At 44.2% G+C, this 26,924-nt stretch overlaps 1 protein-coding gene across 1 annotated transcript in view; it reads left to right on the forward strand.

The window, feature by feature from the left end:
- The window catches only part of LOC141145666 (uncharacterized), an 80,073-nt gene that overhangs the window by 21,485 nt on the left and 31,664 nt on the right, over window positions 1–26,924 (forward strand). The window contains exons 3-5 of the mRNA XM_073632511.1: window positions 4,468–4,680; window positions 5,633–5,782; window positions 11,196–11,378. Coding sequence (XP_073488612.1) covers window positions 4,468–4,680; window positions 5,633–5,782; window positions 11,196–11,378 — 546 coding nt within the window. The remainder of the gene's footprint in view (window positions 1–4,467; window positions 4,681–5,632; window positions 5,783–11,195; window positions 11,379–26,924) is intronic.

Genomic DNA, 26,924 nt, shown 5'->3' on the forward strand with positions numbered 1-26,924 from the left:
GTAACAATGGGATCAGGAAGTGTTTTGGGTTGGCCTAGCGGAGGCTCCCTCCTGTGGGGCTAATATATCAGGGGGGCTTGTTGATATGCAGGAATGTAGCTATTCCAAGGGCTCAAAAGGGTGTTCTGTTTATCTAATTAATATATCTAAAGGGGACTTGTTGATGTTGATATGCGGGAGTGCAAATTGGGGTGGTTCACGGCTGTTCACGGCTGGGGGTTGTTGTCTGTTTGAAAGACTAAAGCTAATCAAAGTCCTAAATTGAAACAGCCAATCAAATTGCTCAGCCATATAACACGGCATTCAGTCTATAGGTTTTGGGGAGTGAGGCTTGTCTGTGCATGGCTGGTTAGACTGAATTATATGGGAAGACTGAATAATATGGGTCTCTGAATTATATTTCCTCTGTCGGATTTCTTTGTCATCTGTGGACTTTGGACTTTGTTCTGTGTTGGAAGTCAATAAAGTGCATCTCTCTGGAAGAATTGGGTTGCTGCGGAAGAGTACTTACATCATCATTATATAATAACCTAAATATTAATTATCATACCCACTCTACATCATATCACCCAATATACATTAATATATTCGATCACTACACATAGTAGGGGAGGTCGAAAAGTCCATCAAGTCCAACCTATGTGTGTGATTATATGTCAGTATTACATTGTATATCCCTGTATGTTGCGGTCGTTCAGGTGCTTATCTAATAGTTTCTTGAAACTATTGATGCTCCCCGCTGAGACCACCACCTGTGGAAGGGAATTCCACATCCTTGCCGCTCTTACAGTAAAGAACCCTATACGTAGTTTAAGGTTAAACCTCTTTTCTTCTCATTTTAATGAGTGGCCGCGGGTCTTGTTAAACTCCCTTCCGCAAAAAAGTTTTATGCGTATTGTGGGGTCACCAGTACAGTATTTAAAAAATTGAAATCATATTCCCTCTCAAGCGTCTCTTCTCCAGAGAGAATAAGTTCAGTGCTCACAACATTTCCTCATAACTAAGATCCTCCAGACCCTTTATTAGCTTTGTTGCCCTTCTTTGTACTCGCTCCATTTCCAGTACATCCTTCCTGAGGACTGGTGGCCAGAACTGGACAGCATACTCCAGGTGCGGCTGGACCAGAGTCTTGTAGAGCGGGAGAATTATTGTTTTATCTCTGGAATTGATCCCCTTTTTAATGCCAATATTCTCTTTACTTTGTTAGCAGAAGCTTGGCATTGCATGTCATTGCTGAGCCTATCATCTACTAGGACCCTCAGGTTTATTTCCTTCCTAGATTCCCCCAGAGGTTCTCCCCCCAGTGTATAGATTGCATTCGTATTTTTGACACCCAAATGCATTTTTTTACATTTTTCTACATTGAACCTCATTTGCCATGTAGTTGCCCACCCCATTAATTTGTTCAGATCTTTTTGTAAGGTTTCCAAATCCTGCAGAGAAGATATTGCCCTGCTTAGCTTAGTATTGTCTGCAAATACAGAGATTGAACTGTTTATCCCATCCTCCAGGCCGTTTATGAACAAATTAAACAGGATTGGTCCCAGCACAGAACCCTGGGGAACCCCACTACCCACCCCTGACCATTCCGAGTACTCCCCATTTATCACCACCCTCTGAACTCGCCCTTGTAGCCAGTTTTCAATCCATGTACTCACCCTATGGTCCATGCCAACGGACCTTATTTTGTACAGTAAACGTTTATGGGGAACTGTGTCAAATTCTTTTGCAAAATCCAGATACACCACGTCTACAGGCCTTCCTTTATCTAGATGGCAACTCACCTCCTCATAGAAGGTTAATAGATTGGTTTTATTACTTCAAAGATGATGCTGGACTACCTGAGTGGAAGTGTGTATGGTGGGCCAGTAAACAGGTCACAGGCGCTGGCAGGTGAGACTTATGACACACTACTCGAGTGCTGGTGGACAAGGTTCTGAATACAGTGCACACAATGTAAACCCGATCATGTCAGGAGGGGTAGTGGTCAGAAAGAGATGTCCTCCTGACGGTAAAGAGCAGACCCCCTCTATGAAACACTTGTCAGGTGATCTGGGCTCCTATGTTACATGGGCCCTAGGTGTTCTTCAAAGCCCTGATCTGGAACCAGGGGTGTTGCTAGGTGGGAAAAAGACCAGGGGCTTCATGCCCGAAGGTAAATTTGATAACCCCTCCCACATTTTAAAGTAAGTCCAGCCATTGCTCCTCGAACTACCCCCTTCACCCCTGTCCAATGCTGCACCATAAAATTAACCCATTAAGACACCAAATCTTGGAATTCTTCTTAATTATCAATTAATTCAGAGTATATAAACCTATATTTAAGACAGTACTAATCTCTTGCAGGGAACAAGATAGACTATATGTACGCACACACACCCCCTTGTGCCCACATCAAAACACACTGGCAGAAGAGAAAAGTTACCTTTAAAAAGATAGATTATATGCAAACATACTATAGTATTAACCACTTCCGGACCGCCGCAAGCCAATATACGTCCTATCTTTGAAGAGGAATATCGTTGTTATGGCAGCAGCTAGATCCCATTTTATTGCGTTTTAGTGTAAATATGAGACGTGAGGTCTTTTTGTCCCCAGATCTCATATTTAAGAGAAGGACAAAATGGAAAAAAAGGGACACTCCTATAGCCACATCCGTATAAATTGTATGTCATAAAAAGAAAAAAAAGGGGGTCAACAAGGACACCCTGGGTGGACTTTAGAGGCACAACAAACTTGAGAAAGCATAATCAAAATAACAATATAATCAATTTAATAAAATATAAATACATACAGTACAAAGACACTGACAAAAGATAATAAAAAATCATCTATATAGAAATATACATGATACAAGCCCAGATGTGTCTACGCGTTTCATATAGAACTTCTTCAGGACACATTCAGGTTTCAGTTAATACACAAGAGGGTTTCACTTGTAAAGAGGCTTTCACAACCTCAAAAACAGTAGTTCAAATTCATTCATGTATAGACGTCAAGGTCCTAGCAGTAGATGTGGATGACCATCAACTGTTTCCATTTACAACCAATCTCGGGGTTCAGTTCCAACAAGGAAAAAGCCAATAAATAGTCGCAGTGCAGCAACCATAGGAGGGCATCAAAGAGCCCATATTCCTCTGTATCCTCCTGGGAACTTACATCCAATTCTACCTCAAGCCCCCCCCCCCCAGTGCATTTTGCACGGTTCCATATGGACCATTGAGCAGATACGGTCTATGGGCTCTTTGATGTCCTCCTATGGTTGCTGCAGTGCGACTATTTATCACCGGCTATTAATTGGCTTTTTCCTTGTTGGAACTGAACCCCAAGATTGGTTGTAAATGGAAACAGTTGATGGTCATCCACATCTACTGCTAAGACCTTGACGTCTATACATGAATGAATTAGAACTACTGTTTTTGCGCTTGTGAAAGCCTCTTTACAAGTGAAACCCTCTTGTGTATTAACTGAAACCTGAATGTGTCCTGAAGAAGTTCTATACGAAATGCGTAGACACATCTGGGTTTGTATCATGTATATTTCTATATAGATGATTTTTTGTTATCTTTTGTCAATGTCTTTGTACTGTATGTATTTATATTTAATAAAATTGATTATATTGTTATTTTGATTATGCTTTCTCAGGTTTGCTGTCCCTCTAAAGTCCGCACAGGGTGTCCTTGTTGACCCCCCTTTTTTTTTCTTTTTATGACATACTCATATTTAGGAGGTCCTGTCATGCTTTTTTTCTATTACAAGGGATGTTTACATTCCTTGTAATAGGAATAAAACTGACACATTTAAAAAAAAAAAAAGAACAGTGTAAAAATAAAAAATAAAAGGTGCAGAAGCGAATGCATACGTGAGTAGCGCTCGCATATGAAAACGGTGTTCAAACCACACATGTGAGGTATCGCAGCAATCTGTAGAGTGAGAGCAATAATTCTAGCCCCAGACCTCCTCTGTAACTCAAAACATGCAGCCTGTAGAATTTTTTAAATGTCGCCTGTGGAGATTTTTAAGGGTAAAAGTTTGTCGCCATTCCACGAACGGGCGCAGTTTTGAAGCGTGACATGTTGGGTATCAGTTTACTTGGCGTAACATTATATTTCACAATATAAAAAAAAAATTGGGCTAACTTTACTCTTGTCTTATTTTTTAATTCAAAAAAGTGTATTTTTTCCAAAAAAAGTGCACTTGTAAGCCCGCTGCACAAATACGGTGTGACAGAAAGTATTGCAACGACCGCCATTTTATTCTCTAGGGTGTTAGAAAACAATGTATAACGTTTGGGGGTTCTAAGTAATTTTCTAGCAAAAAAAAAATGTTTTTAACTTGTAAACAACAAATCTCAAAAAGAGGCTCGGTCCTTAAGTGGTTATAATGATGACCTCTTTTTATATTTTTGTATTTTATTATGATGTTCCTATGTTGTGCAATAAGAGTATATATTGGTGTTCTTTTTAGGAGGGGAGGAGATTCACGGCAGAAGTGAGGAGGAGGAGAAGACACAGGAGCCTGATGCCCACTACTGCCCGATGCTCGTCGATGCCCACCGCCTCCTGAAGCCCGTCAATACCCGCCAAAGTCTGATGCCTGATGCCCCTCGATGCTCACCGCTGCTTAAAGCCAGATACCCGCCGCTGTCCACCGATACCCGATGTCCATCACCTAGTTGGGGTAAGTGCCGGAGGGCCGATCAACAGATAGCGAGCGGGGGAGGGGGGGTGTTGCACAGCAGAGCCCCCTTGGTCTGCCATTTCATTACCTCCCTACTCCCTTTTCCCACTCCAAGCCTCCCCTCCCCCCTTAGCAAGAGAGGGAGGGGAGAAGAAAAGGAAAAAAAAAGGGAAAAAATGATTTCCTCCCTCCCCTCTGCCCCCCTTCCCCCTCCCAGTCTCCTCTTTCATATCGCATCTACTAAAATGTCAGGGAAACATCAGCAGGAGGAGCTTCTAGTTCTCTGCTGCTGGTCACATGTTCAAAAAAAAAAGCAGCCTTAGGAAAACAGAGTAAAAATGAATCATTAATATCAATAAACCATTTTAAATTGTCGTACAAATTTATATTTGAAATCAAATCTTTTATTATTTTTTGGCAATAACATGGGGTGGGTGGATTTCTGCCAGTCACAGATTGTCACACCCCCTCCAGCCTGTGTCTTAGAATAAGAGGGAGGTGAAGCCTCCATCAATCTACATGTAATATCCCGCCCCTATTGTGTTTAGCTGGTTGGTGGAAGAGGAGGGAGGGGGGGAGTGGGCTGTCATTGTGTATACGCCCACATGTGTGACTCTATAGTCACATGGGCTGCTCAGATGTGATAGGGAGGCTCAGCATAGAAACTCACTTAAAGTACTGAGCATGTGCAGAGCTGCCACCACTGCTCTGCAAAATCCTCAACTGCATTGGTGACATGGACAGGAGGGGGACATAGAGAGCAGCAGGATCAACCAGGTTTTTTGCAGAATACAGAAAAGGAATCTCATAGTGATGAGTGAGTATGATGGGGGTTTAGTGACACTTTTAGTAAGTTCTTTATTCGGTCTGTTTATTATAATTGTCTTTTTTACTTCATTGTTTTAAAAATGTTGCTACACAATTCTTGCCTGTTACATATTCTGTGTGGTAGGCATGAAAACCCAAGACAAAAGACAGAAGGAAAAACAAGAACGCATAGTATACTCCTACAATGAAGTTGCGTGGATATCAGACCCCGGGGCACCCTCCTGGGTAGGAATGAGCTCAGGGGGGTTCAGACGCGAGTCCCAACCCGCCCAAGGTAGGTATCCCACCTGAAAACTGGCAATGAATCATAAGCAGCGGAGGAATTGCCATCTCCCAGCTGCACTTACAGTGCCTTGAAAAAGTATTCATACCCCTTAAAATTCTCCACATTTTGTCATGTTACAACCAAAAAACGTAAATGTATGTTATTGGGGTTTTATGTGATTGACCAACACAAAGTGGCTCATAATTGTGAAGTGGAAGGAAAATAATAAATGATACAAATAAATATGTGAAAAGTGTGTGTGTGGGGGCATTTGTATTCAGCCCCCTTTACTCTGATACCCCTAACTAAACTCTAGTGGAACCAATTGCCTTCAGAAGTCACCTAATTAGTAAACAGAGTCCACTTGTATGTCATTTAATCTCAGTATTAATATAGCTGTTCTGTGAAGCCCTCAGAGGTTTGTAAGAGAACCTTAGTGTACAAACAGAATTATGAAGGCCAAGGAACACACCAGACAGGTCAGGGATAAAGTTGTGGAAAAGTATAGGTTATAAAAAAAAATTTCCCAAGTTTTGATCATCTCACGGAGCTCTGTTCAATCCATCATCGGAAAATGGAAAGAGTATGGCACAACTGCAAACCTACCAAGACATGGCCGTCCACCTAAACTGACCGGCCGGGCAAGGAGAGCATTTATCAGAGAAGAGCCAAGAGGTCCATGGTAACTCTGGAGGAGCTGCAGAGATCCACAGCTCAGGTGGGAGAATCTGTCCACAGGACAACTATTATGCCGCGTACACACGGTTGAACTTTATAACACTGCAGCAAATTTGTGGCAAGTTATCCTTGTTATCTGTGACAGTGAATGGGAGTGTCTTTTTCATTATCAATCAGCTGCTGCAATGATCTAAAAACGAAAGAAGCAGGGTTGGTATCCCTTTAGAAACGATTAGCCCTTTGGGTGTATCTCACCAAAAATGCCATTTGTGTTGCAGGGGATGCCCAAAATCTTACTTGTATATTAGTGCAGAATTCTGGGGAAATCAGTCAGCCAATCACAAAAGCAGGAAGTGACATTTCTGGTGGGGGGGAAGGGCTAGCTTCAATGGAAGTGAGACATGCAAATACACTTTTAGAAGGCTATACTTCATGTAGGAAGGAGTTAATTTATTCCCTGGCTATAGCCCCCTCCTTTATGGAATGTGACCAGGTGTTCCTGCCTCTCTGGCAGAACCTCATATATAAATTGGGAGGAATCTAGTAGGAAAGAGAGAAGTGTGAACCTTGGAGAGGAAGGATGTAGCAGAGAGCTGAGTGGAAACCATGCTGGTTCCTCCATGTGAGCTTCCCTAGATATGGACCTTGAGATACAAGACTTCCAACACTGACCTGAGGGAACAAGGAATAACCATTGTACCCGAAGAGATGGGTTTACTGGATGGAAATCAGAAGTGCCTTCATTGCTTTGCCAATGTTTGGAAATTGTACTCTTTATTGCCAGGTAGAAGAAGATGGACTTTGTTTCTATCTGGAGTGATGTACTTCAAAGATGATAATTAGGGATGAGCTTCGAGTTCGAGCCGAAGCTCATGTTCAACTCGAACATCGGCTGTTCGCCAGTTTGCCGAACAGTGAACAATTTGGGGTGTTCGCGGCAAATTCGAAAGCCGTGGAACACCCTTTAAAAGTCTATGGGAGAAATCAAAAGTGCTAATTTTAAAGGCTTATATGCATGGTATTGTCATAAAAAGTGTTTGGGGACCCGGGTCCTGCCCCAGGAGACATGTATCAATGCAAAAAGAAGTTTTAAAAACGACAATTTTTGAGGGAGCAGTGATTTTAATAATGCTTAAAGTGAAACAATAAAAGTGTAATATTCCTTTAAATTTCGTACCTGGGGGGTGTCTATAGTATGCCTGTAAAGGGGCGCATGTTTCCCGTGTTTAGAACAGTCTGACAGCAAAATGACATTTCAAAGGAAAAAAAGTCATTTAAAACTACTTGCGGCTATTAATGAATTGCCGGTCCGACAATACACATAAAAGTTCATTAATAAAAACGGCATGGGAATTCCCCAAAGGGGAACCCCAAACCAAAATTAGAAAAAAAATGGCGTGGGGTCCCCCTAAATTCCATACCAGGCCCTTCAGGTCTGGTATGGATATTAAGGGGAACCCCGCGCCAAAATTAAAAAAAAAATGGCATGAGGTCCCCCCAAAAATCCATACCAGACCCTTATCCGAGCACGCAACCTGGCAGGCCTCAGGAAAATAGGGGGGACGAGAGAGCGCCCCCCCTCCTGAACCATACCAGGCCACATGCCCTCAACATTGGGAGGGTGCTTTGAGGTAGCCCCCCAAAGCACCTTGTCCCCATGTTGATGGGGAGAAGGGCCTCATCCCCACAACCCTTGGCCGGTGGTTGTGGGGGTCTGTGGGCGGGGGGCTTATCAGAATCTGGAATCCCCCTTTAACAAGGGGGCTCCCAGATCCCGGCCCCCCCTGTGTCAATTGGTAATGGGGTACAAATGTACCCCTACCATTTCACAAAAAAAGTGTCAAAAAGGTTAAAAACCACAAGAGACGGTTTTTGACAACTCCTTTATTAATTTCTTCTTCTTTCGGCTTCTTCTTCCATCTTGTTTCTTCCGGTGTTCTTTCGGTGTTCTTCTTCTTCCTCCATCTTCTTCTTCTTCTCCATCTTCTTCTTTCTCCGCTCTTCTTGTCCCGCATCTTCCTCCAGGCTTCCTCTCTGCTCCATCCTCACGATCCGCCTCAGTGGGAGTCTTCAGCCGTGTGACGCTTCGCTTCTTCTGACATTTCTTATATAACGGAGAGTGAGGCCACCCGGTGACCCGCCCTCCTCTGACGCGGGACTTCCCTGTGGCTTTCCCCGTGTTGTCAGAGGGGGGCGGGGTCACCTGCCGGGTGTCGAACAAATTTTTTGCCTGTTCGCAATTTCTGCTGCGAACTGAACCGGGGGGGGATGTTCGGCTCATCCCTAATGATAATATTTAATAAACCTGTGTGCCACAATATCTAAATAAATATCAAACAAAAACCTAGTGAAGCTGCCACCCAACTTGTGTATCTCACAAAGGTGAGTACACCCCTCACATTTGTGTAAATCTTTTCTTCTATCTTTTCATGTGACAACATTGAAGAAATGACACTTTGCTACAATGTAAAGTAGTGAGTGTACAGCTTGTATAACAGTGTAAATTTGCTGTCCCCTCAAAATAACTCAACACACAGCCATTAATGTCTAAACCGCTGGCAACAAAAGTCAGTACACCCCTAAGGGAAAATGTCCAAATTGGGCCCAAAGTGTCAATATTTTGTGTGGCCACCATTGTTTTCCAGCACTGCCTTAACCCTCTTGGGCATGGAGTTCACCAGATCTTCACAGGTTGCCACTGGAGTCCTCTTCCCCTCCTCCATGATGACATCACGGAGCTGGTGGATGTTAGAGACCTTGCATTCCTCCACCTTTCATTTGAGGATGTCCCACAGATGATCAATAGGGTTTAGGTTTGGAGAAATGCTTGGCCAGTCCATCACCTTTAAGACACACTTGTCTTTGTACTTCTCACCTGGTTGCCACCACACACGCTTTACACCATCTGAACCAAATAAGTTTATCTTGATCTCATCAGACCACAGGACATGGTTCCAGTAATCCATGTCCTTAGTCTGCTTGTCTTCAGCAAACTGTTTGTGGGCTTTCTTGTGCATCATCTTTAGAAGACAGCCATGCAGACCAATTTGATGCAGTGTGTGGCGTATGGTCTGAGCACTGACAGGCTGACCCCCCACCCTTTCAACCTCTGCAGCAATGCTGGCAGCACTCATACGTCTATTTTCCAAAGACAACCTCTGGATATGACTCTGAGCACGTGCACTCAACTTCTTTGGTGGACCATGGCGAGGCCTGTTCTGAGGGGAACCTGTCCTGTTAAACCAGTGTATGGTCTTGGCCACCATGCTGCAGCTCAGTTTCAGGGTCTTGGCAATCTTCTTATCGCCTAGGCCATCTATATGTAGAGCAACAATTCTTTTTTTTTAGATCCTCAGAGAGTTCTTTGCCATGAGGTGCCATGTTGAACTTCCAGTGACCAGTATGAGAGAGTGAGAGCGATAACACCAAATTTAACACACCTGCTCCCCATTCACACCTGAGACCTTGTAACACTAATGAGGCACATGACACCGGGGAGGGAAAATGGCTAATTGAGCCCAATTTGGACATTTTCACTTAGAGGTGTACTGACTTTTGTTGCCAGCAGTTTAGACATTAATGACTGTGTGTTTGAGTTATTTTGAGGGGACAGCAAATTTACACTGTTATACAAGCTGTACACTCATTACTTTACATTGTAGCAAAGTGTCATTTCTTCAGTGTTGTCACTTGAAAAGATAGAAGAAAAGATTTACACAAATGTGAGGGGTGTACTCACCTTTGTGAGATACACAAGTTGGGTGGCAGCTTCACTAGGTTTTTGTTTGATATTTAATTAGATATTGTGGCACACAGGTTTATTAAATATTATCATTAGGGATGAGCCGAACACCCCCCCCAGTTCAGTTTTCAGCAGAAATTGTGAACAGGCAAAAAATTTGTTCGACACCCGGCGGGTGACCCCGCCCCCCACTGACAACACAGAGAAAGCCACAGGGAAGTCCCGTGAATTCCCTGTGTGTCAGAGGAGGGCGGGTCACCGGGTGGCCCCGCTCTCCGTTATATAAGAAATGTCAGAAGAAGTGAAGCGTCACACGGCTGAAGACTCCCACTGAGGCGGATGGTGCGGATGGAGGAGAGAGGAAGCCTGGAGGAAGATGCGGGACGAGATGAGCGGAAAAAGAAGAAGATGGAGAAGAAGAAGAAGAAGGAGGAAGAAGAAGAACACCGAAAGAACACCAGAAGAAAGAAGATGGAAGAAGAAGCTGAAAGAAGAAGAAATTAATAAAGGAATTGTCAAAAACCGTCTCTTGTGTTTTTTAACCTTTTTGACACTTTTTTTGTGAAATGGAAGGGGTACATTTGTACCCCATTATCAATTGACACAGGGGAGGGTGGGATCTGGGGGCCCACTTGTTAAAGGAGGCTTCCGGATTCCGATAAGCCCCCCGCCCACAGACCCCCACAACCACCGACCAAGGGTTGTGAGGATGAGGCCCTTCTCCCCATCAACATGGGGACAAGGTGCTTTGGGGGGCTATTATAAACCTATATTTAAGACAGTAGTAATCTCATGCAGGTAACAAGATAGACTATATGTACACACACACACCCCCTTGTGCCCACATCAAAACACACTGGCAGAAGAGAAAAGTTACCTTTAAAAAGATAGATTATATGCGAACATACTATAGTATTAATGATGACCTCTTTTTATATTTTTGCATTTTATTATGATGTACCTATGTTGTGAAATAAGAGTATATATTGGTGTTCTTTTTAGGAGGGAAGGAGATGCACGGCAGAAGCGAGGAGGAGGAGAAGACACAGGTGCCTGATCCCCACCGCTTCCTGAAGCCCACCAATCTCCACCAAAGCCTGATGCCTGATGCCCACCGATGCTCACCGATGCCTAAAGTCAGATACCCACCGAAACCTGATACCCGATGCCCATCCCCTAGTTGGGGTAAGTGCTGGAGGACCGATCGGCAGACAGCGAGCTGGGGGGGGGGTGTTGCACAGCAGAGCCCCCTTGGTCTGCCATCTCTCTTTCCCTTCTTTACCTTCCTACTCCCTTTTCCCACTCCAAGCCTCCCCTCCCCCCTTAACAAGAGAGGGAGGGGAGAAGACAAGGAAAAAAAAAAGGTGGAAATGATTTCCCCCTTCTCTCTCCCCCTCCTCCCTTCCACCCCCTCCCTTCCACCCCCTCCCTTCCTCCCCCCTCCCTTCCTCCCCCCTCCCTTCCTCCCCCTTCCTTCCCCCTTCCCCCTCCCAGTCTCCTCTTTCATATCACATCTTCACATCTACTAAAATGCCATACTTCCCAGAGCTGCCGTACCTAGACAGATCAATGGTCAACAGGTACCTGATATTTTGTTGATAAGGTAAACTTGGTCCATTGTGACCATGTTTTACGGAAGCGGAACTTCTTGCTTATTTAGCGATTCTGTAAGTTCCTCCATTCTCATGATTTCATTTACTGCTCTGATCCATTGACCTATAGTGTGGCGGGGGGGGGGGGGGGGGGGGGGGGGGATTTCCAATGTGTTGGCACACAGGCCCTAGCCACATTTAAAAGATGTCTCACCACTTACTAATGTAATAGGCAGGCTGCTGGATTCTGATCAAGTGCTAGGCCAGTTAGATCCTTAATTATGATACATATATTTTGCCAGTAGGGCGTATTTCGTGGCATTTCCCAGGCTCTCTCCCAGCCTGTCTGCAGGGAAACATGAGCAGGAGGAGTTTCTAGTCCTCTGCTGCTGGTCACATGTTCAAAAAAAAAAAAACAGCCTTTGGAATACAGAGTAAAAATGAATCATCAATAACAATAAACAATTTTAAATTGTCATACAAATTTATATTTTAAATCAAATCTTTTATTATTTTTTGACAATAACATGGTGTGGGTAGATTTCTAACAGTCATGTGATGTGTCACACCCCCCTCCAGTCTGTGTCTTAGAATAAGAGGGAGGTGAAGCCTCCATCAATCTACATGTAATATTCCGCCCCCATTGGTTTAGCTGGTTGGTGGAAGAGGAGGGAGGGAGTGGGCTGTCATTGTGTATACGCCCACATGTGTGACTCTATAGTCACATGGGCTGCTCACATGTGATAGGGAGGAAATGCTCAGCATAGAAACTCACTGACAACTGAGCATGTGTAGAGCTGCCACCACTGCTCTGCAAAATCCTCAACTGCATTGGTGACATGGACAGGAGTGGGAGATAGAGAGCAGCAGGATCAACCAGGTTTTTTGCAGAAAAGGAATCTCATAGAGATGAATGAGTCTGATGATCACAGGAGAAGATCACAGGACTGATCACAGGAGAAGATCACAGGACTGATCACAAGACTGATCACAAGAGAAGATCACAGGACTGATCACAGGATAAGATCACAGGACTGATCACAGGAGAAGATCACAGGAGAAGATCACAGGGCTGATCACAGGAGAAGATCACAGGACTGATCACAGGAGAAGATCACAGGACTGATCACAGGAGAAGATCACAGGACTGATCACAGGACTGATCACAGGAGAAGATCACAGGAATGATCACAGGAGAAGATCACAAGACTGATCACAAGACTGATCACAGGAGAAGATCACAGGACTGATCACATGAGAAGATCACAGGACTGATCACAAGACTGATCACAGGAGAAGATCACAGGACTGATCACAGGAGAAGATCACAGGACTGATCACAGGATAAGATCACAGGAGAAGATCACAGGACTGATCACAGGATAAAATCACAGGACTGATCACAGGAGAAGATCACAGGAGAAGATCACAGGAGAAGATCACAGGACTGATAACAGGAGAAGATCACAGGACTGATCACAGGACTGATCACAGGAGAAGATCACAGGAGAAGATCACAGGAGAAGATCATAGGACTGATCACAGGAGAAGATCACAGGACTGATCACAGGACTGATCACAGGAGAAGATCACAGGAGAAGATCACAGGAGAAGATCACAGGACTGATCACAGGAGAAGATCACAGGACTGATCACAGGAGAAGATCACAGGAGAAGATCACAGGACTGATCACAGGACTGATCACAGGAGAAGATCACAGGACTAGATCACAGGACTGATCACAGGAGAAGATCACAGGAGAAGATCACAGGAGAAGATCAAAGGACTGATCACAGGAGAAGATCACAGGAGAAGATCACAGGACTGATCACAGGAGAAGATCACAGGACTGATCACAGGAGAAGATCACAGGAGAAGATCACAGGACTGATCACAGGAGAAGATCACAGGAGAAGATCACAGGATTGATCACAGGACTGATCACAGGAGAAGATCACAGGAGAAGATCACAGAACTGATCACAGGAGAAGATCACAGGACTGATCACAGGAGAAGATCACAGGAGAAGATCACAGGACTAGATTACAGGATTGATCACAGGAGAAGATCACAGGACTGATCACAGGACTAGATCACAGGACTGATCACAGAAGAATATCACAGGACTGATCACAGGAGAAGATCACAGGAGAAGATCACAGGACTGATCACAGGAGAAGATCACAGGACTGATCACAGGACTGATCACAGGAGAAGATCACAGGACTGATTACAGGAGAAGATCACAGGACTGATCACAAGACTGATCACAGGAGAAGATCACAGGACTGACCACAGGAGAAGATCACAGGACTGATCACAGGAGAAGATCACAGGACTGATCACAGGATAAGATCACAGGACTGATCACAGGATAAGATCACAGGAGAAGATCACAGGACTGATCACAGGAGAAGATCACAGGAGAAGATCACAGGACTGATCACAAGACTGATCACAGGAGAAGATCACAGGACTGATCACAGGATAAGATCACAGGACTGATCACAGGAGAAGATCACAGGAGAAGATCACAGGGCTGATCACAGGAGAAGATCACAGGACTGATCACAGGAGAAGATCACAGGACTGATCACAGGACTGATCACAGGAGAAGATCACAGGACTGATCACAGGAGAAGATCACAGGACTGATCACAGGACTGATCACAGGAGAAGATCACAGGAATGATCACAGGAGAAGATCACAGGACTGATCACAAGACTGATCACAGGAGAAGATCACAGGACTGATCACAGGAGAAGATCACAGGACTGATCACAGGAGAAGATCACAGGACTGATCACAGGATAAAATCACAGGACTGATCACAGGAGAAGATCACAGGAGAAGATCACAGGACTGATAACAGGAGAAGATCACAGGACTGATCACAGGACTGATCACAGGAGAAGATCACAGGAGAAGATCACAGGAGAAGATCACAGGAGAAGATCACAGGAGAAGATCACAGGACTGATCACAGGAGAAGATCACAGGACTGATCACAGGACTGATCACAGGAGAAGATCACAGGAGAAGATCACAGGACTGATCACAGGAGAAGATCACAGGACTGATCACAGGAGAAGATCACAGGAGAAGATCACAGGACTGATCACAGGAGAAGATCACAGGACTAGATCACAGGAGAAGATCACAGGAGAAGATCACAGGAGAAGATCAAAGGACTGATCACAGGAGAAGATCACAGGAGAAGATCACAGGACTGATCACAGGAGAAGATCACAGGACTGATCACAGAAGAAGATCACAGGAGAAGATCACAGGACTGATCACAGGAGAAGATCACAGGAGAAGATCACAGGATTGATCACAGGACTGATCACAGGAGAAGATCACAGGAGAAGATCACAGGACTGATCACAGGAGAAGATCACAGGACTGATCACAGGACTGATCACAGGAGAAGATCACAGGACTAGATTACAGGATTGATCACAGGAGAAGATCACAGGACTGATCACAGGACTAGATCACAGGACTGATCACAGAAGAATATCACAGGACTGATCACAGGAGAAGATCACAGGAGAAGATCACAGGACTGATCACAGGAGAAGATCACAGGACTGATCACAGGACTGATCAAAGGAGAAGATCACAGGACTGATTACAGGAGAAGATCACAGGACTGATCACAAGACTGATCACAGGAGAAGATCACAGGACTGACCACAGGAGAAGATCACAGGACTGATCACAGGATAAGATCACAGGATTGATCACAGGATAAGATCACAGGAGAAGATCACAGGACTGATTACAGGATAAGATCACAGGACTGATCACAGGAGAAGATCACAGGAGAAGATCACAGGAGAAGATCACAGGACTGATCACAGGATAAGATCACAGGACTGATCACAGGACTGATCACAGGAGACGATCACAGGAGAAGATTACAGGACTGATCACAGGAGAAGATCACAGGACTGATCACAGGGCTGATCACAGGAGAAGATCACAGGACTGATCACAGGAGAAGATCACAGGACTGATCACAGGAGAAGATCACAGGAGAAGATCACAGGACTGATCACAGGACTAGATCACAGGACTGATCACAGGAGAAGATCACAGGAGAAGATCACAGGACTGATCACAGGAGAAGATCACAGGACTGATCACAGGACTGATCACAGGAGAAGATCACAGGAGAAGATCACAGGACTGATCACAGGAGAAGATCACAGGACTGATCACAGGAGAAGATCACAGGACCGATCACAGGAGAAGATCACAGGACTGATCACAGGAGAAGATCACAGGAGAAGATCACAGGACTGATCACAGGAGAAGATCACAGGACTGATCACAGGAGAAGATCACAGGAGAAGATCACAGGATTGATCACAGGACTGATCACAGGAGAAGATCACAGAAGAAGATCACAGGACTGATCACAGGACTGATCACAGGACTGATCACAGGAGAAGATCACAGGAGAAGATCACAGGACTAGATTACAGGATTGATCACAGGAGAAGATCACAGGACTGATCACAGGACTAGATCACAGGACTGATCACAGAAGAATATCACAGGACTGATCACAGGAGAAGATCACAGGAGAAGATCACAGGACTGATCACAGGAGAAGATCACAGGACTGATCACAGGAGAAGAATACTCCAGATGTATTGAAAAGCAGACAATTTATTTCAGATGTGTCGACACAAAAGGGTGATGCTTACAAGCCAAAAGATCGAGCAGAAATCACACAGATGGATGTACAGCCCCCCTCCTAATACTTACAATAATACAGCTATAACGCTTCTGTTGGCTTAGGGAACACTGATAGCCTGCTGGTACATCATGGTATATACTTTATTTGCTAGTCAGCGTTCCCGTACAATCTGTTATCATATATGGCAAAGCTTGTTAGACAAAGACAAAAAGAAGTTAATGCAACATGTGCTTAGAAGCCATCTTAAAATCATTCTCAGTTCTAATAGTCACACAATAAACATTTAAAACTTTTCTAATGTTCCCTCCTCTTGTGTGGCTATTTTATCTCAACACATTTCGATGATAGTCCCTGTGTTGTGCACTTTCGGACTGTATGTCATTGAGTTGAGCTTCAATGTCCACATAGGTCCTCTCAGAGGTAGGAAGGGCTTGATACATCGTTCTTGAGACTGCGGTTTCAATCAATTTTTGTGAAGGTCCTCGAATACAGGGAATTCAGCAGCATTTACAAGTGACCAGAACGGCCAAAGCCACAGCAATTGAGATCAAACATCAAAGTCCAGTCCACTTACCGAACCACATCCTTCAAGCCAGTTTGTGAATGGATTGTTAATACCTGAGTTTTCCGCTAATTCATTGGATAGAGCAGTCAGTCCTTCCAGGGCTCTGGTCACGGTCTCTCCAGGAGCTGGATTATTAGGGATAAAAGTACAACACATGCTACCAAACATTTTGCATACCCCTCCTCTTTCAGCCAGGACCATATCTAAGGCCATTTGGTTTTGCCATGCCATTTACAGCGTCCCTTGTATAATTTACAAATCATTGTTGGTTATAGTATATATATATATATATATATATATATATATATATATATATATATATATATATATATATATATATATATATATATATATATATATATTGTAATAGTCCCTGTCACTGGGAAAAGGGATGGGATCTCTAACCCTGTGTCCATGTCTTATGGAGAGCCAGCAGGTTGTGTGCCCAGGTGCACACAGCCCATATAACGAGGGGCTAGTGAGAGCAGAGGGTGGAGGAAGGTGGAGTGTGTGTAGCTTGTTGCTACTGCTGTGTGAAGACAGACCTGTGTCTGGAGAGTGGTCTGCCCTGTGGGAGTCTGCAGCCTATGTAAAGGGGATTCTTTGCCCAGGGACTGGGAAAGGCTGGCCAGCCTTGAGAGTCGGGGAGACTGAGGAAGCCAGTGAGTCCAGGGGGCTGTAAAGAATTGGCAAATCTGTTGAGAGCAAGCAGAGGAACTGCTGATAAGAGAGCCAGGTGGCTTGGTATGTTTTCCTTATTTTTGGAGTGCTTAATGAAGTTAAACCCCTGCGTGGGAATCCTGAATGGACCTTTTTGCTTTTGTTTTTCGGTTTAATAAACGTGGGCTACCAGGCCCTTAACTATAATGCCTGTCTGAGGTGGACTCACTGCACTAAAAACGCATTTATCGCTTGAGCTAAATACCCCAAACATTACAAGTGGTGTTCGAATGCGGGCAGACAGACGGTGAAGTCCGGGTCTCTGCGCCAGTAGTGAGTCATTTCAGGAATTGCTGCTAGCGGTGTGTGGCAGCCAGGCAAACTGCATTGCGCAGAAGTTAAATTGATGAACTGTGTTTGTGTGCATGAGACAGCACAATCTGTGTGTGCACTGTGCAGGTGAGGAAAGCTTGCATGAAGTGAAAAGCAACTTGCTTTAAAGTAACAGTGCTTCATTTTTTGCTGGAAAGCGCAAAAGTGTGGTGGAGTGACTGCAGAGATGAAGCAAGAGTTTGAGCCTGCCGGAGAATATTGCAGACTGTTTTTTGCTACACTTAAAGGGGAAGTGCATGCTGTTGCCCCTGGCAACGCTGGTGCAAGCAGGCCAGCTATTAAGGTGCAAAGTCCCAAGCTTACAAGAGGATGCAATTTGGGAAGCCCTGTCAAGGCTCTGAAGCAAGAGCGCTGTTTTCGGTGCAGAGAGTGGGGGCATGTTATCTCCAAGTGCCCTTTGTCTCAGTCTCCAATACAAGGCGACACGGCCAGACAGAGGTCTGCAACAATGTTTAGAAAGCCTGATTTAAGTCCCAGGAGTGTCCAAAAGGCTTATCAGAAGTTTGACAAGTATGTGGTTGCCCGTAGCAACGGCAGTGATGTCAAGTCTGTGGACTACGCGAGAAACGTATTGCCGACAGAGGATCGTGGCATGTTTAAAGCAACAATGCTTCAAGGAGCGCAAAGTCGCTGCTTTTGGGAGAGTCAGCAAAGTACAGCTGGAAGAGTGCCATCTCCCTTAGCAACAAGGGATCGGGTGTTAACCGGAAGGAGGAGATACAGTGGAGATGTGGAGCGGCATCCCATTAAAGATATGTGTAAAAATGTACCATGCCTGGAATGTGGTCAACTGGGGCATGAAATTTTTTCTTGTCCCAGGTTATGGAACATGCCTGGAGATGTGGTTACTGGGCAGAAGTCTTTGTCTGCAAGCCCAGATTTTTGTGCAAACCTATTTTCAGTCACCTCTGGCAACAGTGAGGAAGTACCTGTTGTGCCTGCAGGGGGTGCTAAGGAGTCAGAAGTGGCTGCTGCAGTTTCATCCCATGGCCACCAGGGAGAGTTAGTCAGTCAGTAAAAGTGCGATAAAGGATAGACAACGTACTCAAATGAAGCCAGAGTTACCTGCTACAGATTATGGTAAGACTGTTGCAGTTTGCGGGACTGATCCCAGTGAAGTGGGAGTATATCCGGCTGGGAGATCAGCAGAAGTGGTAAAAATGGACTTGCTGCAGTTTGCTACCCCGAGTAGTGGGGAGACACAGGTTGAAGCTCAACCTGCAGCAAGGTTAAGAACTCAAAAAGACTGGACTCTGTATGTACCTGGTGTAATCCACCAGAGTGCTGGAAGTGGTAACCTAGGGGTGACCAATACAGTTTGTGTGCCAGGTTCCCTAGTGACAGGTGCTACAGAGATGCCCAGGGAAACCTCCCAGGAGCCCGCAGTGGTGAGGCACATGGTTTCCCAGGACAACTGTGGAGCCGCCCTAGTGGGCAAAAGAATGCCTTTGGAGAGGAAGGGTGGTGTGCTGAGCGTTACACGGGGTGCTGTGTGTTCTGACCAAAAACAGCCTGTTAAAGCTTATAACACTGCTATGTCTATGGCTGATGATACATGTACTTATTGTGATGTATTCAAAAGTAATGATGATGTTGAAAAGTGTATTACTGACAATGTTGATGGTTTGGTGTCTCCCATGGTAACCACAGGTAGTGCAGCAGAGTTGTCCCAGGAAATCTCAGGAGGACTCCCAGTGTTGGAGCCGGCGGGGCTCCAGGACAGCTCTGATACTGCTCAGGTGGAAAACAATGGGAAAATAGCTCAAATGATGGAGTATGTATTATCACAATCTGATGTGGTTGACAGTGACTGGTGCAGATTGTCTGCTGCTAAACCACTCTGTCCACCTGTGTCTCCATGGGCAGAGGGAGCAGTACTACAGAGTGCTGATGACTGGAGCACAGACAGGATAGACTGGGATAGTCTCGCCATTAAGGTGATAGCGTGGTGGAAAGAAATTTCTGAAGGTAATAGTAAGCTGGACACTATTGCTGCTGTGACAAATGGAGAGGCTGCAAAGCCAGTAGACACAGGTGCGTTGGCTGTTGCAGAACTTAACCCCCTCCAGGCGGAAGGATCGGAAAAGGGCGCATATATAGCAGAAGTTTTGTCCACAGCAAAAGAGATGAGTCATGTTGAGTGCCAGGATGATGGGATAATGGATAGGGACTTGGAAGGGCTCAGTGTTGCTGAAAATGAGACAGTGTGACACATGCATTTAGCGGTGCTCATTGGGAGCCGCAAGTTTTGTCAGTGGCCTCTGAGGTGGAGGTCTCTTTGAGTGTCACAGCCTCTCAAGCCTTAGCAAATGAGCCCCTCCACGTCGTTAGTAAGGGAAAAGTCCCTAGAGTTCTGTGTTTAGATGTGGCATGTCTAGAAATAACTGAGATGTTGTTGGAATTGGTGAAAATCTTTCCGCTGTATACCTGCATGTATCCACCGCAGATGGGCGACCTGGTACTGCGTAGTACCAATCAGTGGAGACACGTGGTACAGGCGATGTTAAGCAATGTTGATAAAAATTGGTTACTGCAATGTTGGTTACTTTTGCAGAAAGTGGTCTCGCAGTTCTCTGCGAGAATGCTTCCAGTGACAGTTATGTGCGGAAGGCGTTCAGGGGAACTGCTAAAGGAATCAGAAATGATAGACATAGTAGAAGTCTCTCCGTATGCTGGTGTGATGAGGTGCATTCCTGCTGGTGCGATCCGAGGTTCAGCTGAGCAGTGGTTGGTACATGGCGCGTGTGCTGTCTCACCCGCTAGACCTCGTGAAAGGGAAGGGCCCGGAAAAGACGCAGCAGTAGTGGGAATTCAATCCATCACTCGCAGGGAGGTGCAGTTTGAGGTACCCGGAGACACTTTGACAGGAAATGGCAGTGTTGGTAACTGTAATGAAAAAGTGTATGAGAAGCACTGTAGAGCACTGTCGGACAACTCAGAGGTATTGGTTGAGGTACCAATGGACACAGAAATGGTTAAAGAGATTGGTGTGGAAAAATGTGGCGCAAAATGTGTGTTGGTAGGACAGTCGCTATTGGAGTGTTGGACAACAGGGAGCGATGTGAAACTGCGGGAATGTCCCATAGGGAGTAACTGCTTGCCTGTAGATGGTCCCTCCCTAGACCCTGTCCTAGCAAACCAGGTGACAAGAGGTCTTGATGATGATGATAATATTGAATTAAATAACCCCTTGTGGAACATTGCTATCGAGGTTAAACAGAAGTATGTGGTGTTGATCTCAGATGATTTGGTTGCCAAGGGTAACCACACAGGGGTTAGTGAACCTGATAAACAGATGTTGTTGGTTAGTGTTGCGTCAGGTAGTGAGAGGGGTCAGTCCCTGACAGATTTCATGGAAATGGGTCCCCAACAGTCCCAGGAGAGTAGGTCTGTGGGAGGGAAAAGGAGGATCCCGTGGCCAGAAGGTGGAAGGGATAGAGAGATTAGTGGGAGCCCATGGTTCAAGGTGAAGTGCTGGTGGAAACATACCCGGAAAAAGAAATGGGCCTACGCAGCGAATGGCTGGCACAGAGGTGTCCCATTCTTAGTGACTGGTTTATGTGTTCCTCCCTCCGGTGCGAAACAAGGGGGGAGTATAGGGAAATGTAGGACCCTGTTAAGATCCAGGGTGGGACGTACCTGGAAGCGCACCCGAAAAAAAGGTTGGGCCTACGTGGCTGACAGCCAGCACAGAGGTGTTCCAACCATGACGGGTGCTGGTGTTCCTCCCTCCGGATCGAAACAAAGGGGGGGGGATATGTAATAGTCCCTGTCACTGGGAAAAGGGATGGGATCTCTAACCCTGTGTCCATGTCTTATGGAGAGCCAGCAGGTTGTGTGCCCAGGTGCACACAGCCCATATAACGAGGGGCTAGTGAGAGCAGAGGGTGGAGGAAGGTGGAGTGTGTGTAGCTTGTTGCTACTGCTGTGTGAAGACAGACCTGTGTCTGGAGAGTGGTCTGCCCTGTGGGAGTCTGCAGCCTATGTAAAGGGGATTCTTTGCCCAGGGACTGGGAAAGGCTGGCCAGCCTTGAGAGTCGGGGAGACTGAGGAAGCCAGTGAGTCCAGGGGGCTGTAAAGAATTGGCAAATCTGTTGAGAGCAAGCAGAGGAACTGCTGACAAGAGAGCCAGGTGGCTTGGTATGTTTTCCTTATTTTTGGAGTGCTTAATGAAGTTAAACCCCTGCGTGGGAATCCTGAATGGACCTTTTTGCTTTTGTTTTTCGGTTTAATAAACGTGGGCTACCAGGCCCTTAACTATAATGCCTGTCTGAGGTGGACTCACTGCACTAAAAACGCATTTATCGCTTGAGCTAAATACCCCAAACATTACTATATATATATATATATATATATATATATATATATATATATATATATATATATATATATATATATATATATATATATATTGTAAATCCAGTCAACATTTTTATTTATAGTCACCCACCAGAGAAGAGACTCAAACCCAGCTATCACCTGATTCCTGGCCTTAAACTCATCCGGCACCCCGCAAGGAACCCCAATCTCATCTATGTAGATCCGAGAGTCAAATGACCCCTTGGGAGAGGTGTCCCTATGATACCGTTGGTGACTCTTAGTCCACGGGTGTTCTGACAGTATTCTCAGGGGCATAGCTAGCTGGACCATAGCACAATCCCCTTGGGCATTGGCCGGCATCCTAGCTCGCAGTTTCTTATCCCCACACATCCACCAGACATCAGCTCTCTGAGTTTCATGTTCAACCTAGTCACCATTGCCCTTGTTAATCCTCTTCCTGCAGTAGTCATCGAGTAGTGACCCAAGATCCACCCCGCTACTGTTCCCTGGGAGTGCAAAACAAGTAAAGTTGCCCGGATATATATAATCAATCTCACCTGGGCTAACACGCACCCTTTCAGTATAATGGTATAATGCATGTTACTTAACCCATGTCTCCCGCATTTCCCAAGTAAACAGACATGACCATGCTTATGTCCTCATCTCAGCAAGACTACCCCTCCTGGGCAGAGGCTCATGCTTTTATTCACACACACAAAGGAAGCCACAAACAGGAAGCCAGAAACAGGAAGCCCTGACCCCAACAGCCAATCGCTTCCTCCACAGGATATGACCTCACAGGATATGACAAAACAAGGATATGATCAAACAAGGATATAAGTTTATACAACAATCAATGACTACCGTTCCTGCTGATGGGAGACTATCTGCAGGTGTATGCCAGGGCACCCCAAATATGTTGATCAGGCATACAGGGGTGACACGAGTGCACATCCACTAAACCGATAATGTCTTTGTAGAGCGAACACACCCCCCCCCAGGGCGAACGTCTGTGCATCGCACAGGGGCCCTTTCGCAGGCAGACATATCCCCACTCTGCAAACACCTCTCTCCAAACTACCTAACAGATCTCAACCAGCTTCAGTCTGCCCCAGTCAGCTCTTTAGAGCGGGTTGCGGGAGAACTAACACTAGGAGACACTATGACAATACATATTAAAATACATCTTCATAAAATTTCCACAACAGTGTGACAGGTAGAATTTGTTTCAGGTTTATAGCTCTTATTATACAACTGCAACATACATTTCAAACCTTCTGGATCTGTATTGTGATCTAGAGGTAAAGGGACCGTTGCTAAATGTGGTCTGGCTCCAGCACAAACTAAACAGTTTTCCTTTTCTAGAGTTTTAACTGTGTACCTCAACCATTCTAACCACTCTTTTTTTTTCTTGGTAACCCGTCTCCAAAGCTATGGCATCTTCTACTGTTAGGTTAGTAAATCTTATAGTTTTACTCAGAACTTCTATTTTAGTATGGCCTTCTTCTTTCCCTTCTGTGTCTACCCTTTCCTGTTGTCTGGTTTTATTGGGTGGTAATACCCCAAGGAAAAAATTACCTAAGGGATCTGTTCCCGACACCCATGGTCTCATAGAATATAACTGCTGATCCCTTTTTTGAGGTTCTTTTAGTGTTATCAGCAATTGGTTGCGATCTCTGCTATGTGTACAGGGGGAATTAGCTGTCTTTGTTATGGTCAGTCTTTCTTTTATTCCACTCTTAGGCCCTGGTAGATTATACCCCCAATCTTGATGCGCTGTGGTCCACAGGGCCTGATCCCATGATGTATACCCAGTCCCACTTGGAAGATAACAAACATATTTATCTGCCCATAGGAGCCTTTTTGCTTCAGTTGTATCCCCACAATCTGCAATCTGACAGAAGTCTACCAGTATAGTGCTAGTTATTCCCTCTATAAAGGTTAAGTTCAAAGCCTTTCCTGTACTTGCCCACTCTAGAGGTTCCTCCACTTTCCAATTTCTGCCTCCCTGTATAGACGTCTCCCCTAGAGTCACCAGTAACCCAAGGATAATTACTATCCCTTTCATCCTAACCAGCTACAGAGCTCCAGCGGATAGGGTAGGGGATTTGGAAGGGGGGGAGGCTTCACCGGTTTGAGACAAGTCCCACCTTGTGTGAGACCTCCCTTTGTAGCCGGACTTTCTGGTTCTCTTGTAGCCAACTGGCCCTGCTCTGCCTGTAAAACCTTTTTGCAATGGGACTGGTGAATCCAGGTAGACCTTTCTGCAATCCTTCCTAGCCGTGGGAGTGGTGATAAGAACCTGATACGGCCCCTCCCACTTGGGTGAGTGCCAATATTTTCTTTTTATTACTTTAACCCAGTCTCCTACATGCACCTTTTCATCTTCTTGGATTGGACCTTTTGGGACAGAACAAAAATCATTAGTACGTTTTTGTCTTAACAGCCTAGACATGTATTCTGCTAGTGTGTGCTCAGAATCCTCAGTAGGTGTTTCATTTGGTAATAATGGTATCTTATATGGTCTACCATGCATCATTTCAAATGGACTTTAACCTGTTTTTGTAGATGTAATATGCATATTAGTTACGGCTAATGGTAGACAATACATCCAATCCTTTCCTGTTTCTTCCATGGCTTTCCTCAGTTTGCTTTTTAGAATGCCATTATGTCTTTCTACCAATCCAGCTGATTGGGGATGATAGGCACAATGGTATTTCACTTGAATTCCCATAGTTTCAGTTAAATGTTGTTTTATGTTGTTTTATTTACAAAGTGTGGCCCATTATCGCTGTAGATCTTTTCAGGGATTCCAAATCTAGGAATTATGTCTCTTAGTAATGCTTTGGCCACAGTCTGTGCGTCCGCACTTCCTGTCGGGAATACCTCCACCCATTTGGTCAAGGCGTCTATGATTACCAAACAATATTTCTTCCTATCACATTTGTCTAATTCAATAAAATCCATAAAAATGTGTTGCAATGGATATTGCGGTGTGGGGAACTTCCCTTTCCGTGGTCTTATGCCTCCTTGAGCATTGTGTCTTGCACATATTATGCATTGAGAACAAAAAGTTTTTTAGTAGTTAGTGAAGCCATAGGCTGTACATATCTTATTTAACATCTCAGTCATCCCCCTGTTTGACACTAGACATGTGCACAGCCAAAAAATTGGTTCATTTTCGTTTTCGTTTCATTAGTTTATTTTTTTTTTCGTTTTTCAGGTCATTCGTTATGATCGAATTTGTAAATTCGTACATTCGTAAATTCGTACATTCGTTCATTCGTACATTTGTACATTCATGAATTTGTACATTCGTACATTCGTACATTCGTACATTCGTAAATTCGTACATTTGTAAATTCGAAATTTGAAAATCCAAAAACCCGAAAATTCGAAAATCTGAAATAGTAATTAACTATTAAATTATAGGTATTGTTATTTCTTTTTAAATTTGGCTGTCAGTGAACGTAACAAACACGAATTTATCCGAAGTTACGCATTATCTGTAATAACGAATGCTGCATCTAAACGAATGGAACGGAACAAATTAATAATAAATAATAATAATACAAAGTTTTTATTATTATTATTGTTATTTATTATTATTAATTCATTACGTTCCATTTGTTTGGATAAGGCATTCGTTATTTTGGATCATTCGTAACCTTCGGATAAATTTGTATGTGTTACGTTCACTAACAGCCAAATTTGAAAGGAAACTACAATACCTATAATTTAATAGTTACTAGTAATAGTAGTTAAGTTATTATTAGTTAATTATTATTTCAGATTTCCGAATTTACAAATTTACGAATTCACTAATTTACTAATGTACAAACGTACGAATTTACGAATGTACAAATTTTTCAAATTTACAAATGTTCGGAAAAATTCGTTAAACGGGTTTTCGTTAATTCGGATATTTCCAAATTAAGGAATTTGTCGAAATTCGTTAAAAAACGAATTTGGAACGAAACAAATTGCACATGCCTACTTGACACATGAGTTACTCCATGTGTCAACACTGCTGCATACCTAAATAAGGATTTTGGCAATACCGGTTTTCCTTCAGGTGACACGTAGATGTTATCTATTATTGTGCAACCTTGTTTTCCATCATTTCTTTTCACTAGTTGGTGCTACATGTTTCATGTCCCTAAGGAATACTGAATATTTATTTTTTTAGACCCGATTTTGAAGCAGAATTTAATAAAACATGAACCCCTTTTTGTTCCCCTTATTCTCTGGACCCAAGCGAAATCCACAGGGTCCCAAAACAGAACATTTTACCAAAACACATATTCTGACTCAGAACTAAGCTTTTTACCTTTATAAATGTATCCAAATATAAACAGCATTGCATCATTAACACTTTACAGTTGAAAGTCTGGAAATTCTAATAGTAATATAGCCAAGAAATATTTAGGCTATTATTTGGACAAACTTTCATACCGAAAATCTGAACACTTCACAGATGCACAAATT

This window comes from Aquarana catesbeiana, linkage group LG05 (assembly GCF_042186555.1).
Source record: "Aquarana catesbeiana isolate 2022-GZ linkage group LG05, ASM4218655v1, whole genome shotgun sequence".
Classification (NCBI taxonomy): domain Eukaryota; kingdom Metazoa; phylum Chordata; class Amphibia; order Anura; family Ranidae; genus Aquarana; species Aquarana catesbeiana.